This window comes from Colius striatus, chromosome 10, assembly GCF_028858725.1.
Source record: "Colius striatus isolate bColStr4 chromosome 10, bColStr4.1.hap1, whole genome shotgun sequence".
Classification (NCBI taxonomy): domain Eukaryota; kingdom Metazoa; phylum Chordata; class Aves; order Coliiformes; family Coliidae; genus Colius; species Colius striatus.
The window spans coordinates 10,742,345-10,761,483 of record NC_084768.1 but is presented as its reverse complement, the minus strand read 5'-3'; the positions used below and the strand labels follow the sequence as shown (position 1 = coordinate 10,761,483).

General features: G+C 38.0%; 1 protein-coding gene across 1 annotated transcript in view; it reads right to left on the bottom strand.

The window, feature by feature from the left end:
- Nucleotides 1–19,139, bottom strand: part of CRB1 (crumbs cell polarity complex component 1) — a 109,648-nt gene that overhangs the window by 88,190 nt on the left and 2,319 nt on the right. Inside the window, exon 2 of the mRNA XM_062003957.1 lies at nucleotides 6,726–6,883. Within this exon, the coding sequence (XP_061859941.1) occupies nucleotides 6,726–6,883 (158 nt within the window). The remainder of the gene's footprint in view (nucleotides 1–6,725; nucleotides 6,884–19,139) is intronic.

Genomic DNA, 19,139 nt, shown 5'->3' with positions numbered 1-19,139 from the left:
TTTAAAAGCTTCCCTTAGAAAATGGAAATGTCAGGATTTGGTTTTTTTCCTTTCTAGCCCACAACAAAGAGCAAAAGCAATAACCAAGGTTGCCTACAGATTGAGGCATTGTCCAAATTATTTGTTTAATGCTGAGATGTATAAAAAAAATTAAAAATAGATGTATCCTTGAGAGGTCTTTGGCTGCAAACCCCTGTAGGCAGGATTGCTATTCCTCTAACTTGTTAAAGGGAATGCACTGAATGTCAGGAAAATGGACTAATGCACCTCCTTTCATTGCTTGGCAGCTGGCAGGATGTATACATACATTTTTAAACATTCATGTTTTATAAAAAGTGAGTTTTATTGGCCTAGAAATAAAATGTTAAACTTCTCTTAGATGAAGCATCAAGAGTGAAGACTCCTAGAACAATGTTAATTGCAGCATCTCCTTAAAGGACAACTGAAAGAGTTTTGTAGTTTCCTTGCACTTGCTTTGGTGCAGTGGCTTCCATCAATCCATGTTTTTCATTCCTTTTCAGGTTTTTGACCGTGAAAACTATACTACTAAAAATCCATTTCTTAATGATGTTTTCTGGCATCATACTGCCTATACTCAAATTGCAACTAAAAAGAGAAGTGATTTGACTCCAAAATCTGGCAATCAAAGCACATGATCTATCTATCTATCCCCATTCTAATAAGTGTCTTCAGTAGCCAAAGTTCTTATTTAAAGCCTAGGGTACTCTTAAAAAATTGAGTAGGTACTTGATGTCTCAGAGTGAAAGTAAACTATTTTCTAACTGAAATCTAGCTAACAATTTTGCTGTTAATGCAGTAAACAGGGTTGAGTTCAGGGCTATCTTTGTTTTGAACAGCAGAAAATCCCCAGTTGTGGTGCAGGAGGGAAGGGAGCCATCTGCTTGCCCAGCCCAGAGCTACCCTGGAGCCATGATGCCACCACAGCCCTGGGGTCAAGCAGGGATCTATTCTTCTCTGGGAGCTGCATCATGTGACATCTTCACAGACCACGGCCCCAAGGTGATGCTGACTGAGCTTCATTTGCACATCACCAGCTGTGAAACAGTGGTCTCGAAAATCAGATATTTATCTAACCCATTGATTTAAGAAATTCTGATATAGAAATATAATTATCCTTCAGTTGGGAAACTTCCCTCAAATCTTCTAGGCTGCATGTGGAATCTATTATTTTGCAAAGCCTGCCCTTCCAAAGGTTACAGGGAGCAACCAATCTCATCATCTTCCTTGATTGTCACTTTCTTTAGTATAGGTACGACTGTAATCATGTCCTCCCTGGGGCTTATCTTCCTGTGACCCTTTCTCAAAGGATGTGTCTTTCTTAATATCTTCCTATTTTTGCTGTCCCTTGTCATCATTTTCCTAATTGCCTCTCTCTTGCTCACAGCAGCACTCAGAATTGGATATAGCCAGTACTGAATAGTGGATTGATTACTCTCCCATGTGTTGCATGTCATTTTCCTGTCAACACATCAGCAAAATATTTGTCTTTCCATATAGCTTTTCAATAGGGAACTACTCAATTTGGGCATCAAAATTTAAGTGTTCTCTAAACACTGCTTTTTGCCTCAAGTTTCCTCCTGCAGAGAGGAAAAAGAGTAAAGTTGCACTGGCACAGGACTCACTAGGTACCTTAGCTCCATCAAAATTAAGAGGGGAAAAAAACCCTATAGCTAGATATAGACGTAAACTTTGGGTGGAGACACCTTTGAAAGGTTTTATGTAGATATTAAAGCACTAGATTTACGTCCTATGCTTTTACGGTATACTTTAACACTCCAGGATCAGTTTCTCCAGTATGTTATCACTGATGTTGCATAACAAATATGTTTCAAGATCCATGTGAGGTCTGTGCTGCTGGCTGAGCGTGAGTGATAACACACCCTTTTGCCCAACCTCCTCTCTTTTCCATCAAACTCTTTCCTAATAGGTCGTTAGTCACAAACACATGCTTATAGAGACAGATCAGTGTCCTGGCTACAGAATTCCCTTTCTGTTCCTTGATTGTGAACACACCATTCAGAGTTTTATCCTGTGTTGTCAAAACCCACATTGTTTGAGGGCTACATTTTCAAAGATGCTGATTTCTAGCAATGTATTTTCTGGATGACTAAGAGAGGACATGGGGAAATGTTTAACATTCAGAGGTTATCAGTGTCAACAGTTTCCACCTCGCAAAGCACATGATAGGGAGATTGTTTGTAATCTGGTAGTCTTGCTCTGCTGTTGTAGTCATAGATGTAGCACCTTAAGGATGCTTTGTAAGAATTTGAAAGGCCCAAATATAGGTGTGGTTGGAATGTCCTTAATGTTGCTTTCATGCCAATAAATCTATCATGCAGGAGTTACTTACTTGTTTAAAAATTATAGGGTTACTACTTTAGATGCTTAGGATTTCATTTGATTCCAGAAATGGAGATGTTATCCATAATAAAATGTACTAATAAAAAGGAAAAAAACCCGAAACTAACAAAAGCAAACCAAACCCCAACATTCTCATAATTGCGTCAAGAAGCTGTTTATTTAAACTCACTTAAGATGATGGCAAACTTCTGAAAGACTTTTCCTTTGTGATAGATAGATGCAATGTATGACAGCTAGGATGGAGGGCAAGCTGCAGGGCTCCTGGTGTCTGTGCTCAGACATTACTGCTTGCAGCTCTGACAGCCACTGCACTCCAGGGCTGGCTAATGAGGATCTGCTGAAGCACTCAATCTGGCTACGAACTCATCAAACACACATCCCAACAATGCTTTGCATCATCTGAGTGTGCATGACGGGTGAGCAGTATGAGCAAAACCACAAATCTCTTCATAAGTAGAGCTTTATTCCTAATGAAGTAATTAAGCAGTAATTAGAAGCTGTGTGAGTAATGGGAATAGTTGCAGGAAATGAAAAGATCTTGTCCATGGGAAAAAAATTGTGTAGTCAAAATCTCAGAGGGGCAGAAAAGGGGTGTAAGTAAAGCTCAGATATTTTACTTACTGTAACAACAATCCCCAAAGAAATTCCATTCTTAATTTATGAACATGTGGAGGAATTATCATGAATAGTAATTTTTTTTTAATCTTTTCTGAAAGGTCATGTAGCCATTAAAATGGAGAAAAGTAGTTTTGAAATTAAATACTTTTTTTACTGACTCTGCCAAAAGAAGAGAATTCTACATTAGTGACAGAAGAAGAATTAGTGAATTCTACATTTCTACATTGTAAAACTTGTTTAAAAAAAAAAATAGAGTTGTTGGATTAAGGTAAAAGATTCTGAATTAGACAGTATCACTCCCAAAATTGATGCCTACATATACCTGTATTTATCAAAATTTCTCTTGCTCTCATTCTTCAGCAACTCTCTACCCAGAGTTAGATGCTGGCTCTCCTGTTAGACAATAATTTAGCACCAATTAGTTATCCACATTTTTCTGGATTTGGGGCGTAGTTCCTGTCAACTGTTGGATGTAATGATTCATGGTCCCTTCTCATACAAAGCTGATCACCTCTGTATGCCACCTAGATTGATTTTATGTAAGTAATTCAGTTGGTGTAATTTGTGGAAACAAATTACGTTCAGAAAACACTATGTAAAAGCAACACGAATTGAGGGCGTGCATAAAATGCTTGTAACTATGGGCACAAAGCATAAATGAATTTGCCTATAAAAAGGGAGAAGTTGAGGCTCTAAAATTGCATTAGCAATTGAAGTAGCATTTCCTATTCCCTTAGCACTACAGATCTGCAGAGGCAAAAATAATTGTGTAAAATAATTCTGTGTAGTCTGACATCTTCAGGTTTTGTGTGTTGGAGATTGTGAAAATAAAAATAATGCAGCAAATTAGTAAAAAAAAGATACAATGATAGGTATGACTTGAGCACCTATGAGCTGGAGAAACTTTTTGGTATATAAAGGAATGACTTGCAATAGAAAGATACTGAGCATTATTTTATCAGTCTTCATTTAAATCTGACTTAATACAGGTGTTGCATCTGACAACATCACACATCAGTTGGGGGTTCCAGTAGACTAAATTAATTACAAATTGCCTTTCCATAAGCTTTTTATACAATTGAAATTGAACACACAGAAAAAAAATCTATATCATTTGTAGCAAGGCTCTGGTTTACAGGTTGAAATCACTGTTGCTTTACAGTTTGACACTGTATATTGTTACTAGTGATAATAAAGGTAAAATATCATTTTTGCTTATCCTGGGGATTCAAAAGGAATCACAAGTGACAGGACTACATTCTTTAACATCTTAGTTTTTAGCTTTACAGAAGAGTTATGTGCAATCAGAAGACTTCAATAAAAGTTTGCCATTAATTCAGCACCTAAGTGTTGTATATGAATTAAAGAATATTATCTCATAATATATTATGAAGTCTGCATGATCTATTTTGCAAATAAGAGGGCATACAATTATTTTAATATCGTTCTCTTTTTTTAGTTCAACATGTCAATTTTATGCTATATTACAATATTTTGTTTTCATGTATCAACATCCCTAAAAATGCTTTAATCTCATCACAACTCTTACTAATAGACCTACTGTCTTTATGGGATACTTCTCAATATATGCACACCTCTATTTAGGAAAACAGATAACCTGGAAAAAAAAGCTGGATACAGGTATATTTTTAGGAAGCCTTTATTTCTATGCTATTTATTTTCCAATTTGTTTAAAATAAAACATAATAAGGAAGACTTTAAGCAGGACTTTAGAATCTTTTTGGGGGAAAACAAGTTCAGCACATTGATTTTAAAAAATTAAAAGCTGATATAGCACTTATAAATAACAGCAATCACCTCTGTTCTGCTTTATCCTCAGCTTTGCTCTCTTGGATTTTCTCAGTTTTAATTTTTAAGTGAGGAAGAAGCTATGGTTGATTCTTCTGCTTCTATTTCTGTCTCATCTGTTCACATTTCTGCTTCTGTTAACAGAAATTACCAGTTTCAAATGGCATACCAACTTCTTGAGAGAAAATGCCTATCAATATCATTAAATGTACTGCATTGATAGACACAGATATGGTCCTGAGCCTGATTCTGGTTCCCATTATAGCTGCTCCATCCTGGTGTATCAATTTCTATCACAAGCCTCTTGCTTGAGACTGGCCATATGGCCACAACCCAGAGAAAACTCCTGCCACATCTGAAATGTCATCCCAGCCAATTGTGCTAAGGAAAAGGCACAAAACGACATGCAAGTACTTTTTCCTCCTTTGACATCCTGCATTGAGCAGAGCTCACCCAAGCTAAACGCCAAAACTTGTGTTGATCTTTTTTAAATCGATTCTTGGGAGCTTTTTTTCTCGTTTACATTCTAGCAATGCTTTCTTCATGCATGATGTTTTTAATGTGATCTTCTGAGTTTTCCGAGCATGTAGCTTTTTATTTGCTTTCCTAAAGCCTATTACATTTTGCTCTAATTTACCTGCCTCATGTATAAATGATTTTTTTCTCAACTAACATCATTCCTGTTACTTTCTTTTATTTAGATGTCTGACTGTCTCAGAGATTTTCAGGTGGTTCATCCTACTGTATATAGAGTTTAAAAATTACTTTTGCAAGTGGAAGATTCAGTGTCTCTCCTTTTTTTCAGGGTACATCCTGTCATGAGTTAATTTAGAAAGAACACTTTGGCTTCCTTGGTTCATATCAGTACATCCCCAAGTAAGAAAACTATTAGGATAATTTTTTTTTTCCTATCACGTTCTGTATTTTTTCCTGTATGTGGGGGTTTTGTTTTTTCAGTGCTGGTTGACCCAACTGCATCTGTTTGCCTTTCAGTCTTTAATTTATGTTGGGCTGTAAACTGTCCAAGTAACAATTTGAGTGATGTGGCAACAGAAGGTGACCCAGATTATATAACACTGTACGCTAATGCCAAGTCTTCTTGTTTAATGGCAGCTGCTCAAAGCTTTGTCTTATTGCAATTCACGCTCAACAGACACAAATCAAACAGCCTCCTCAGACAGACACACACCCTGCCTGTCTTCATTTTAAACATTTTCAAGAGCTACTGCTTTTCACACACATTGATTAGCCTCACCAGCTGAGGCCATTTAGCCTCCTTGGCTTGTATTTACTCTCAACCATCTGACACAACTATCAAGGAAACCCATTGTGACTTGCAATATTTTGCATACTTCTGTTTACGTGGAAGTTTGCCGAGAACGTTTTCTCTATAAAAATAGTTGGACTTTTATACTCCCTCATATGGGGATATTTAAAAACACCAAATATATCACACTTGTTTAATAACTGATTTCTCTAGAGGTTGTAATTAAAAAAGCATATGCAATAAAGCAATGAGTGCTAGTAAAACACATAACAGAAACAGCTTTAGCAAAGGATAAAATTAATCTGTTTTAATCAGGTAGGTTTAAATTTACTGGATGAATGGTATCAAAATGCAAACTTTAAGGTATAGGTACAGTTTTAACAGAACATTTTATTGCTGTATTTTCAATTTGTGAATCAAGGTATTAAAACTGCTTCAAACCTCATTTAAACAAGAAGTTTAAGCACAAAGATGAGAAAAGCTAATATGCAATGAGTTCATACAACTTTGTTTCATCGATGAAATCTTTTTTGGCATCTCCATCAAATCTTTAAAGCCTTCTGACAACACAAGTTTCCTACGAGAAGTGCAGGTCTAGCCATCTACCCAGAGGACATGTCAGAACAATAAGAAAAAGTGCAAATCTTACTTTTTAAATGGACGAGCAGCAAAAAACTGAGGTAGAAGATGAGTAGAGAGTTAATTCTTGAATGATCCATATTCATCTTGGTAGGACATTCTCCACCGAGTTGTCTGTTGTCCAAAGGGCTGGTGCTGATCCTCACTGCTTTCTCCTCATCTCTGAAACTAAGGTAATACTCAAGGCACCCTGTCCCCTACAAGGCATCTTTGCCTGTGCCCCTCGTCAGCCTGTTAGCTGCAAACCTACAGACTTTGATTCAAAAGGCAGTTGTGGTTGTTAAGGTTTTACTTCGGCAGGTCCGAGTGATTTTTCAAACCTGGTGCAGATTTGTCTGCGCTGGACTGGAGTCTTACTGAGCTGTGTGGTGAGTGGTGTGGTGTGCTCTGCCTGGCTGACACTGCACAGCAGATGAGGCACAATGCTCACTCCTTCAAAAGAGACCACTCATTATCTTCCACTAAACCTCCATTGTATTACACTCTTTCTGAGTCATACTATAAACACTTCATGCTTTCTTGAGTAAAATCAGCTGAAACCTGCTTTCTGCCTTTTTATCCCTGTTCATTACTTCATTAGCAATTAAATAAAAAGATGAAACATTCCCATTCTCAATCTCTTTTTTTGTAGTTAGATATTAGCCTATTCTCTTCCACAATCTTTTTTATCATTTACAATAGAATTAAATGCTTTTGCCATCATTAAAAAGCATAATAATGGTGAACTGTTACAGGTCCTCTGACCTTCATCAGGTTGTGTTCTAATTTTGGACTGCTCATAGAGAAACCAGTCACTCTCAGATTCAGGAGGTAACATAGTTACCTGGGCCAAGTGTGGCTGGTGCAGATGCAATGAGTCTGCTAGCACTCAGTGGAGCTTTTCTCAGCCATCACAGCAGTGCAGTAATGACACTCTTACCACTCTGTGGCACAGGCAATGCCCTGTTTCTGCTCTTAGTTACCTCTAAGTCTAATGCTTAATCCACTGATTACAACCTGCTTCACAGTTTAATAAAGTCTTGGCCTGGGACTGCAGAAGTGAAAGAGAAGGAAGATAGAATCAGCCCCTGTCAGCCACGTTCAGATATTACAATCCCAGTACAAACCTCGGCTTTTTCAGCACCTCACAAACCCAGGCATTAAGGCTGTATGTTTACTACGGGTAAGCTATACCATAACAATGATTGCCATAGAATGGTTCAAGGCTATGCAGCCAAGAAAGATGAGCTGCCTGTTTGACAGTGAATCTCCTCTTTCCACCATCTGCACGTCAACCCTTAGCCCTCAGTGATTCACACTTGCTCTCTTTGCCACAGTGCAGAAGGCAGGTACTCTCCAGCCCAGAACAACCCTGCAAAATCTGCTTGGCCATCGCTTGGTTATACGACTGTAAAACAGAAAAGGCTCAATAAATATGGTATTGTCTTTTGTCCTCCCCCATTTAGGGGAATCTTAATCTCCAATTCAGGAAACCTTTGATAATGCATTTAACTTTACATGTACACTTAGCAGGCTTCAAGCACATGCTTAAGGCCTCAGGTGAGTAGAGAGCAGACTGCTGATGCTAAAATGACTTCAACAAAGTCTCTTATAATGGGTAGGTACATTCACATCCACTCTTCCAGCTCAGTGAACTGAATGATTTTAGAATTTCTGCTGCTGCAAGGCTCTTTCTCATTCATGTGCAGCTGCACTCACCCACTGCAAACCTTGTGGCACATTTTTTTTCCAGAGCCTCTTTTGCTTTTCCCAGCCCCAGTAGCTCTTGTGTCTGTTTCTCAGGAAGCCTCCATACTTCCGAAGGCTGAGTCTCCATCTCCTCTGCGCCTCCCCCCTCCACCCTCAGTTCTTCAGGGGCTTCAAAGAGCTCTGCTCTCTCCAATGGCAACACAGGCTGAATTTCCTGGCCAAATGTCATGAGCTATGAACATCACAATGAACTGGCTTCCTAGTGGAAACTATGAACTTAAATATCATTAAATGACCAATTGCATTTGCCATCCCTCTTTTAGCGGTACCTTTTGTTTTATATGTACATTTACAGTTGTTTGGATGTTTTTCACTCCTTGCCATCTGTCTATTCAGCTTCTGTTTAAAATTAACTAGTAAAATATATAGGCATTACAACATAAACCTGAAAATACTGTTTTGTTGTCTGAGAAATCTTCTGTTGGGCTAAATGATGCAGCTGATCAGTCATGTACAATGTCCAAATGTTCGAGTGTAGAACTAACATAAGAGCTTTGCCGTAATAATTTTGCTTAGGTACATACCAGCCTTGAAACTGTCAGGGCTAAGCAATAGTAACTTTGTTTAGGAATGTGCCAGCCTTGAAACTATTAGTGCTAAGCAATAGTTATGTTACAAGAAATAGCTGTGTCTTTCTAATAGCTCTGTTTGTGGGGTTACAAGACTAGGAGTTTCATAAAACTACATGTGCAATTTTCTAACTAATATTCTAAGTTTTAATAAGCAAGCTTCCATAACCTAAACTTACCTATCTACCTATGAATCACAATAACTGAAGACCTACAAATTCAGCATACCAGTTGATTTTAAAAAACCTAATCCTTTGAATATTCAGAAATAAAGAGACAAAGTTGTTGATAAGAAATATTAGGCTTTTGATTCTGAGGTATACATGGTAAAAACTCCAAGAAAGCAGTCCCACCTATTAAATTGAGACCTTTTTTGAAAGTTACACAAGTATGTGTAAGATCTGTGCTGTAAGCAAACTTACCACCCCTCAGACATGAAGATATGCCACTGATCTCAGCACATACCCATAGTATGTAAACACGTGTGTTGACATTTGAGTTAAATAATCTGCCAAGTAACTGTGTGGTTAGTACAAGGCATATCACCAGTGTATGAACAAATCCTGTGTCTTCTGAAAGTTTTTAAAATGTAGTTGCTTCTAGGATAGCCAAAAGAACTGTTTTTTCACCCTCTTTGAAACTTAGTGATGCATTTTTCAATGCTTCCTTCAAATGTTTCTTCTTCATGAGTTACCCACATCTTTGAATTTAACTTATTGCTGTTGTGATTCCATGAAGGTGCCTACAGGTGAGGGTTCAAATTTCTGCAGCACTAGTACTTCATTATTAAAATTTGCACACAATGCAACATAACATCTAAACATAATATCCATTCTTTCTCAGCACAGCTTAGCTTTGACGAGGTTCTGCAGTCACATAAGTCAGAGTCTATGCCATTTTCTCACGGAAAAAGGGTTTATGTTGCCATTTTCTTTCACCAGTGTTGCCCTTTTCCACTCTGATTGCTTCTTTAAAATAATTATGGTGCAGTGTGGTATCAGTGTTATGTCTTCTGAAATATTTTACTGCAACTCTGGACAACAAACTTCACTATCTAATATCTTTTGTTGCCTGATATAAATGCTACTTTCAACTTTCAGACGATAGCAGTACTGATTAATTGTGTATCTTCTGCCTCTTACTGCTAGGTATGGGGTTTTTTTCAGATTACTTGATGTTGCTCCAATCTAAAGTGTAATATTTATTGAACTATGTCTTCTAGGTCAAACACATTTACATGTGATTTTCTGAAGTAATTGGTACTTCTTCTCCAGTCTATAAAATGTTACTGTAGCTTTAATCTAATGTAAAAAATTAGAACAGAATTTAGAACAGTTAAGTCATATAAAGTGATTTCCCTTACAAGTGGAAGACGTGAGTTTACAAAATCCTTGTTGCTGACTGACCTCAAGCTCTTACTAAATCTCTTTTGTTCACTGGCAATTAGAATGCTGGTAATTTGTCAGGAGCAGGTGAGTGACTTCATGGAAGAGTGGAAGAGAAACTGAGCTAAAGATAATATAGCCTAGAGAGGTTTTGGATGTGCAAAACTCAGCTGGACATGGTCTTGGTTTTTCCTGTGAAGTGTCTCGGGTATTTCACACTTAGGTAGGCAAAACAAAGTGAATCTGTGAGGTACAAATTTCTGCAAAATAATGAGAGTTTATGGCATTGTATGTGGCTGACATCACCAGAGAAGCAATTCCAGTGTCAGATGAATGCTAGATCAGGCCTTGTCAATGCAGGTGAAAATTTGCAATTAGTATTCTGTACCTTGCTGCCAACGAACCATCTAATCAGGAGGTTTCTTTCAGTACCAAGAATCTTCTTGCGAGTGTCAAGGATACCAAAGTGCTTGACAAAATGAAGCAAATAGTGTTTTTACAAAAGCACTGATATATTCAGTGCAAAATAGGTTGTAAATTTACTTTTTACTTCTCTGAATTTTTGCTTCAGCATAGCAGACACGTTAATAGACTTACAAATCCCCTTCTAATTCTCCTTTTTTTCCTACAGAGTAAGAGAAGGCATACAGCAAACCATAACATCCTAAAACTGTAAGTATTGGAATTAAATTGGAAAGCCCGTCTTTTTCAAAGAGGATAATTGTACAGGTAATTGACAATTTCAAAGTTATTTGGGAAAGTTTTAAGTTATGTAGCATCACTTCACCTGATCAATAGCAAGTGGTTTCAGAAGGAATCCAGACCAAACAGCTCCAGCAGGCAATAATGTAGAGGTGGAGAAAGAACAAGAATCAAGAAAGCAGGATTAATAATCAAAGTTGCTTGACTTTAAAACACACTATATATGAAAACATCTTACTTTTGTAAAGTCCTGTAGTTGCCCTAGGGACAGGGCAGGATGATAAAGTCGTATGGAGAGACTGGGAGAAAGGAGATGGTTCTAAACCTGTTGTTTGAATTTTGGTCTTTGCAAATAGAGGAAGCTGACAACCTGCTTGATTTCACAGGTTGAACACTGGGCTGGGAACCAGGAAACCAATTCTTTACCCAGTTTTGCCTTACTGGGCTTGCAGGAGAGGTGAGCAATATTTGTTTTTAGTGATAAATCGTTTTGAGGTACTACAATTTGCTTGATGGAAATGCAACACAGAACTAGATCAAAAAGTAATGTTTGTAACAGGCACATAGAGCTTCTTAATTTTTCTTGACCTCTAACATTCTTTATAATTGATTTTTCCTTTTCTTCATTCAGTTATTGTATTGACATTTTGTGGCAAGGTTTTGAAAAGCATCCAATGATTTGGAGCTCTTTGATTTGCAGGTTTCCAGTTGAGGGATATGACTTCCAGAAAGTGCAAAGCAAAATTTCCCCTGTAGGCATCTCTGAAGTGTCTCTGTGTGAGTACTGGCAAGCACTAAATTCCTCTTGGAAATCTTGGCCTCTGTGTTAGATAATAGTATGAGAACAATAGGTTACAGTAAGTGCCCCAAAGGGATATCAAGTTCCTGCTAAATACTGGTTGAGACAGCATTAATCTTAATGCCAATGCATTTTTCAAAGGCCACAGTTTTGTACCAAACTAAATCCTGAAAGTTTGTCAGTTTAAATTACATTGTTCACAAGGTAAAATGGAATATTCCGGCTTCCAAACTTATGTCAGTTCAGAATATTTCACACCTACTTTAATCACTAGTGGTGATACTGACCTCAGTGAAGAGTCACCACATTCCTATACCAGTGAAAGGAAAACATCTCCTGGGTGGAGATGGAACAGCTTGATCTCTGATCTCTAAGCATTATGTTCTAGCTGAGAGGGGGAAAGAGTGGATATTACTACTGTAACTGATTTATATTCTGCTAGTCTCCAGAGGGCCCCTTAAATCATCAGGTGGTTTGTTGCCGAATTTAGTTGCTGAACCGCATCTTAAATGTTGTGTATGGGAACACTGAGATCTTTGCATAGGCTGAATTTCACACAGTTCTTTCATTTTCCCAGGTATCAAGACTTTTACATTTGGGGTTTTTTTAGTAAAATATAGCATTTTTTTATAGTAACTTCCCCCAGTAGAGTGAAAGCCTGGGTGAACATGATTGTTGTGCATAGGCAGCTACTGAGAGGTCTTTCTCTTGGCACCAACATTCACCAAACATAGTTTTGTGGGACTCAGACTTCTGGGTGTACAGGATTTTCAAAGCCACCACTTCTAAGGTAGTTACCACTATCAGAAAATAACACTTTACTGCCAGAAACTGCACCTTCAGCACCTTGATTATAACCAAGCTGGTTTCTTCAATATGGAAGAACCTATTGGAAAAGATGTGTTCACAGTAGCAAACAAGAAGTCTTCCCAGCAGCCACTATCTGAAGGCCTGTACCTGTTGCAGGAGCTCCTCATGCCAACAGGGTAAGGTTTCCTCTTAGCTTTCAGCTGCACTCAGAATTGAGGATGTTAACCACTGATGTTACACAGTCAGGAGAAACTCAATATCCCCACAGGACTTTCGAAAGACTTTTTGCTTCAGGTCCTCAGCTATCCTATGGGAACAACTCACGTGCCTGAAGAGTAGCAAATGCTGAGCTCCTTGAAAAATATAGCTCTGAATGTTGCTAAATTGTAGAAATTCATTGTAATCTAAAGATACAGCTGATACAGCTCACTCTTTTCTTGAATAAGATTAATTAGAGTTAATTAAACAGTGTCGGTGAGCATTTGACTACTAAAGAATGGACAAAACAAAGATTCTTGACCCTCTCCACTCCTGCAGCCAGCAAAGTCACACTTCAGTATTAATTTAATCAGGTAGATTAATGTAACATGTCCTTAAATAACACTGTCTTTAAATAAGGTGGAAAAACAATAACCCCAAAGTAAATAATTACACCAAATTTCGCTATAGTGTTGCAATCACAAATAGCTAATTGGTCAAGAAATGGAATTGACTTTCCGAAAGCTGGGCATGCAGAACTTACTGTAGTTGCTGTTTGTTACATTAGAAGCTATGGAAATAACTAATCTAGTAGACTGCATTATTTGTGTTCAGCTAATGCGACTCTCTAACAATCTGGCAGTTCTTTAGGACCATACCCTTCTATATGTCAGAGGCCACGCTGATTCTGAAAATAGGTGTTGCAATTCAAGACAGGAAGAAAAACTTTGGTATCTAGCCAAACTTGAGGCAAAACTAACATTTTCCTTAGCAATGGTCACTGTGGGCTGAGATCAGCAAAGCTGCTCTCCTATAAGTAAAGGGACATGTAGCACAAAAATCAGCTGTGGAAAGCAATACGAGCAAGTGGAACTCCTTCAGAAGAAAAGCTACTAGCCTTTTCTTAGAAGGATTACAGTGCTCTATCAATTTTGACTAATAAAAGAAAATTAAATTGGGATCTGGTTCTCCAGTGACACCCCAGCTTCTTTGCTAGCTATTTATGCATACTGGATTACTAACAAAGTGGAAGTAATTCTGTGTTTCTTGGTTTTTTTAGATACACGTTTTTCTCCTGTGCTGCTCCTGGAGAAAATTTGCCTTGCACCAGGTTTTTAATAGTGCCCTAAAAGTGTAATTAATTCACTTGTAATCAGCCTCTTAGTATCAGAATCTAATAGCATGTTGTTTGGAAAATGTTGTAATTACTATTCAAATATAGTTAAGTAATCAGATAATGAATGTCAGCTAAAATAAAAGATGGTCCTGAAATTCTCACTTACACTGCAGTGATGCTTCAGAAACAGATCTAATGCTTTCATAATGTAGTATTTCTTTCTTATAGTGAGCAGAGCTATAGAGGGTGTAAGCTTCGTAACTGCAGCCTTTCATCCTGACTGTAAGCAAAGTGGCAATGCATCACAGAATATGTAAATTGGGCTAAGGCAAATGAACAATGACAGATAAAAAAGCTCCCATAACCCTAAAACATCCTGCAGTGTTTACAATCGAGCATCTTTTGGGAAAATATGTAGATTTAGATTTGTAGATTATACATACCTTTAACTTTATAATTCAAAATAAATTCATCTACAAGTTCCATGGATTGTGATTAAGGAGAGTGCTGAATAGCGTTTCAATCTCCTCCTACACCTTCAAGCACCCTGCCTCTCTAACAGAGATGAATCCTGATTGCCTGACAACTGTAACCATGTGAAGGTTCATCACAAAGGAAGAAGAAGAGCTCTGGAAAGCCTTCATAAACAGTGAGCTGGTAGGCTTATCTTGCTGCTTCTAGCTGCCCTTGTAATTTGATAGTGGATATTATTCAAGGACATAAAGGTTTAAAAACTGGTGGTAATTTGTTAGCTTCATTCACCAACCTTGCAACAAAAAACCATTTCCAGCCTTCTGATTTTTTTACCTCATTCTGAAACTTCAATGCATTATACTTCATTCCTTAAATATTTCAATAGGAAGTGGAGGGGTTTTTTGTCTTAAATAAAAATGGCTGAGCACATTGTAAACAAGTGTTTCAATATGCATATATAGCTATATCTTAGCCTGCGCACCTAATTCTATGTTCTACTGGGCAACGGAAGCATTCTGAAACTGCATGGCTCAAGTGCAACAGTGTCTGTCACCTCCAGCTCAAGCAGCCGTAAGTTGGCTCTGATAGTGTGGACAGAGGTGCCATAAGTAGAAAAGAGGTCTTTTCTGACTTCACAAAGAATAACAGGTCAATGGATTGGACAGGCACCTGACAGAGCTGTGTTGTGGAAAGACAAGGGAGATGACTGTCATGGTTCCATTTTGCATGTGGTACAAAAAGATGTTTAAGTTCAAGCATAAACAATCTGCTTGCATTGTGCTATTCTCTAAACAAACTAGGCTGGGTAACAGCTCATGTGGAACTTGGTAAAGTAGCTGGACTGCTTATAATATTAAAGAAGCATTTAAATGAGCTAGGAAGTTCATTACCTCTTCCTCACATCATCACAAGTAATGCCTTCCTTAAGACTTTGGAGGGCCACAGTTAAGTACTAACCTGAACAGGACCAGACCTTGACACATTCAGTGCCTTGTCTCTTCAGCTCCCAAAAATCCATCCAGTTAACCTAGCAATCCCTAAGTATATCAGTCTAACACTATGTCAAGCATGCTTTCAAGTTTCAAACTAGTTTAAAGTTATCTATATCCTTGCAAGAATACTAGATATCTAAAGACCTGAGATCTGAAGTATATATTAGTGCAAAGCCTTCACCTGTGGCGTTTCATGGCAGAACTCCTAATTTCACTTTTGCTATATACTTGAATGACCTTCATGTTCCTACTATGACAGAGAATATATATTAGAAAATTAGCTTTTTTAAAATGGAAAATGCAACTACTTTTCTTAGGGATAAAGAACCATGAATGCCTATGGAAAAGATGGAAAGAGAGAGAGACCAGAATGGCTCTTATTCATATGCCATGGCCCAACAAACAGCTCCAGGTCTGACCATAATGAAGCTGCAATTACCTAACTCTAAGGGAAGATAGCTGGCATTTCCCTCTACCCAATGATTTAATTGGGCCTGTCAGCCAGGGATAATTGGTTTCTGGTTGACTGAAAAAAGTGACAGTGACATCAGCTCTCTGCTCCCCTTCATTATTGAAATTTTTGTTGTAATAGGGCCTCAGCACACAGGGCTCTCCAGCAGTTTTTACAGGTCTCTCATCGTGCAGTGCATAGAAATGCAGCAACGTCAGACACAGAGAAATCTTTTCAAGCTGTTTACCCCGTATGTTTCCACAATACATTTTTGAGAACCAAGATTATTTCCATACAGGAAAGTCTGATTTTGCTTGGTTTACTGGAAATTTGATAATATTGTTGCAGTCATGATGGTGGAAGGCTATCAACAAGGCAAGGTTTATTGAGAGGTAAAACACCCTTTACTAATATAGCTAATATGGCCAGAAAAATAAAGATGATTCTGGGCACATAAAGCCTTCTTGAGGTCATGTACCCAAAGCTGGTGTTTTTAATTCAGATGGTCACATACACCATCCAAACTAATAAAAGTTATTACATTTCTCCCCAATCCTTGCCTTGCTTATAGGAAAATACCTCTTTAATACTAGTGCTGTATTATTGCAAAAGGTTTAATTGGTGCTGTTGAAAGCATGGAACAAAATGACAGGGAAAAAAACCCCAAACCTGATGTAAATCCTTGTTTCCTCCTTATACAGCTTCAGGCAGGGCGTACAGCTTTAATTTACAGAGATTTTGTAACACTGCTTGAAACTTATGTCAGTAGAGGGGCAGGCGGGGTATTTCCTCGGGTGTTGCTTTCTTTCATTCAGTTTTCCTCTTCCTCCTTTCCCCTGGGCTGCCAAGCACCAGTGGATCAGGATGACAGCACCACAAGGACTTGCAGAAACGTACATGGGCAGTTTCTCACTACCCAAGGACTTCTCCAGCTGCTGTATTTTTTGAAGTGCAAAGGGAATGCAGCACATCTATGGATCTACCTGTAGAGTAAGACAAGTATTGAGTTCAGAATTAAGAGACTTAACAAAACTTCTGCCTTACTATGGCATCAGTGATTGTCTTATTCCTGGCTCCTGCTAATTTCACCTGAGGGCTGCAGTGGAATAGTGTTCCAGGAGGAAATCTGCAATGTGGAGTCTATAGCCATACAGCTCCCTGCAAATTCCAACTCTCTGCACTAATTCCCCCAGAAAAAGAGAGGGCAACGGCCAAGATCATTGTTATTCAATCCATTTCTGTCAACAGCATACTCAGGAGAACAAAACCCAAGCAAAGCTACAGTGCCTGCCCTTCCCTCAGTTCTCAGATGGAGTAAGGCAAGCTGATACAGTAAGAGTGGATCTGACCTCCTCCTCTACAAATTTCACTTGGTGCACTTTAGAGAGGAGACAAGAGGAGAAGCATGATCAACAGCATTCACATGTCAAACATCCAAAAGAGTATAACAAGGCTCCAGTTGATTAGTGCCCCAGAGAGACGTGAATTGAGAGAGACCGAGGTGGTCTTTTCATGGCCTATTTGAAAAAATTTCTTGGCGATGGTTCCAGTAGTGGACTTTATTCAGCCCTATTGGCTAGAAAACTTCTTGGAGTCTCTAGACAATCTCATAACCCTTTCACTTCACAGCCTAATTCAAAACATTTGTGTGTATGTGGTGACTGGCAATAAAACACAGAAAAATATCAGGCTTTGTAGGTTTCTTCCTAGGTCCCACCCATCAGTGACACATCTGGGTTACAAAAGGGGTGAATGACAGCATGGGTCGTGTTTCAGCAGTGTCATACACTGTGAAGACATAGCAAATTAGCTCTAAAATTCCTAGAGAGATATATATTTACCTTAAATAAATGTCATGGCCAAAGTGACAGCCACTGTTTAGAAAGGGATGTGAATGTTTATGTTACTAGATTTATAACTGGGTACTTACAGTGAACAGCTGTTAAAGAATATATTGGGAGTAAATTCTTAGCCAGGTCTTAAAACTTACATGCTATTTTTATGACATTTTATTTCTGTTCAGTTGGCAGCTAAGTGCTTAACATCAGAGCTCATTCCCTCTCCGCTTTTCTTTTTTTCCCCAATTGTACCTGCCATTTCTAGTTCCACTGTATCTTAGAAGTGAAGATTTTGAGCTGGAGAACAAGTATTTCAAAATGAAACCACCTCCTCCAGCATGAAGCTCTCTTGCACAAAGCTACTTTTTAAATCTTCAACAATTCAAGAATATTTATTTGACTAATATACTATTTTCCTGGACAAATCAAACCATCTGGATTTGTAAATTATATACACTTACACATAGGTCAGATGGTGCTTATTCTTTGACGCTATCTCATTTCAATGTACAAGACAGTTTTTTATCTATGTGACTGATATTCTATTCACTGGCAAGAAAATTTAGCATGAATAAGCATTGGAACAAAAAAAGATTAATGTAGTTAAATTTGGCCAGTATTACTTTAACTATAAAAGACTTAATCCTGAAGGAACCATAATGACCTGAGAGTTCAAGGACATTTTGTTTCCAGAGTGTAATTATTGTAGCAGTGCCAGACATGGTAATAGATCACTTAGCATTGTATAATTTTTTGTTTGAACTAAATCCTTCATATAACATAAAACAACAAAAGTGAAAAAGCGTTACCTAGTCTTGTGGTAAGGCAAAATGCCTGCTGGACTTGTATACTTTGGCAATTAGGAGAGATGTAGATGCTTTGTAAACTGCCAAGAGACCAAATAACATTCAATACTAAAATAGCATCAGCAGTTTTAGTGGTTAGAGCAGACAGAGTATAGCAGTTAGAGTAAACAGTATCAGCAACAAACACACAAATAAATAAAACTAGTTATCTAGAGAAAAAAAGAACAAAGCCACCAAACCAAATAACACAGAAGAAACAAACGGCATGGTCAAAGACATTGAATTTACTTCTTAAAGTGCAAAGGGAATAAAATTAAGACTGGACCAAAATCCATGCTGTAACACAGAGGTGCTACTTCTTCTTTCCTTGTGTGGAGACTGGATAACAACTCTGAATTCTGCTGATGGAAGCAATTGTACTCAGAGTATTTAATTTGGCCATAATCCTTCATTTACTTACATCGATGCACAGGCACTATGTTTTTAAAAGGGAATAAATGGTTTTCACTAGCAATTCAACTTTCTGTATTTTGA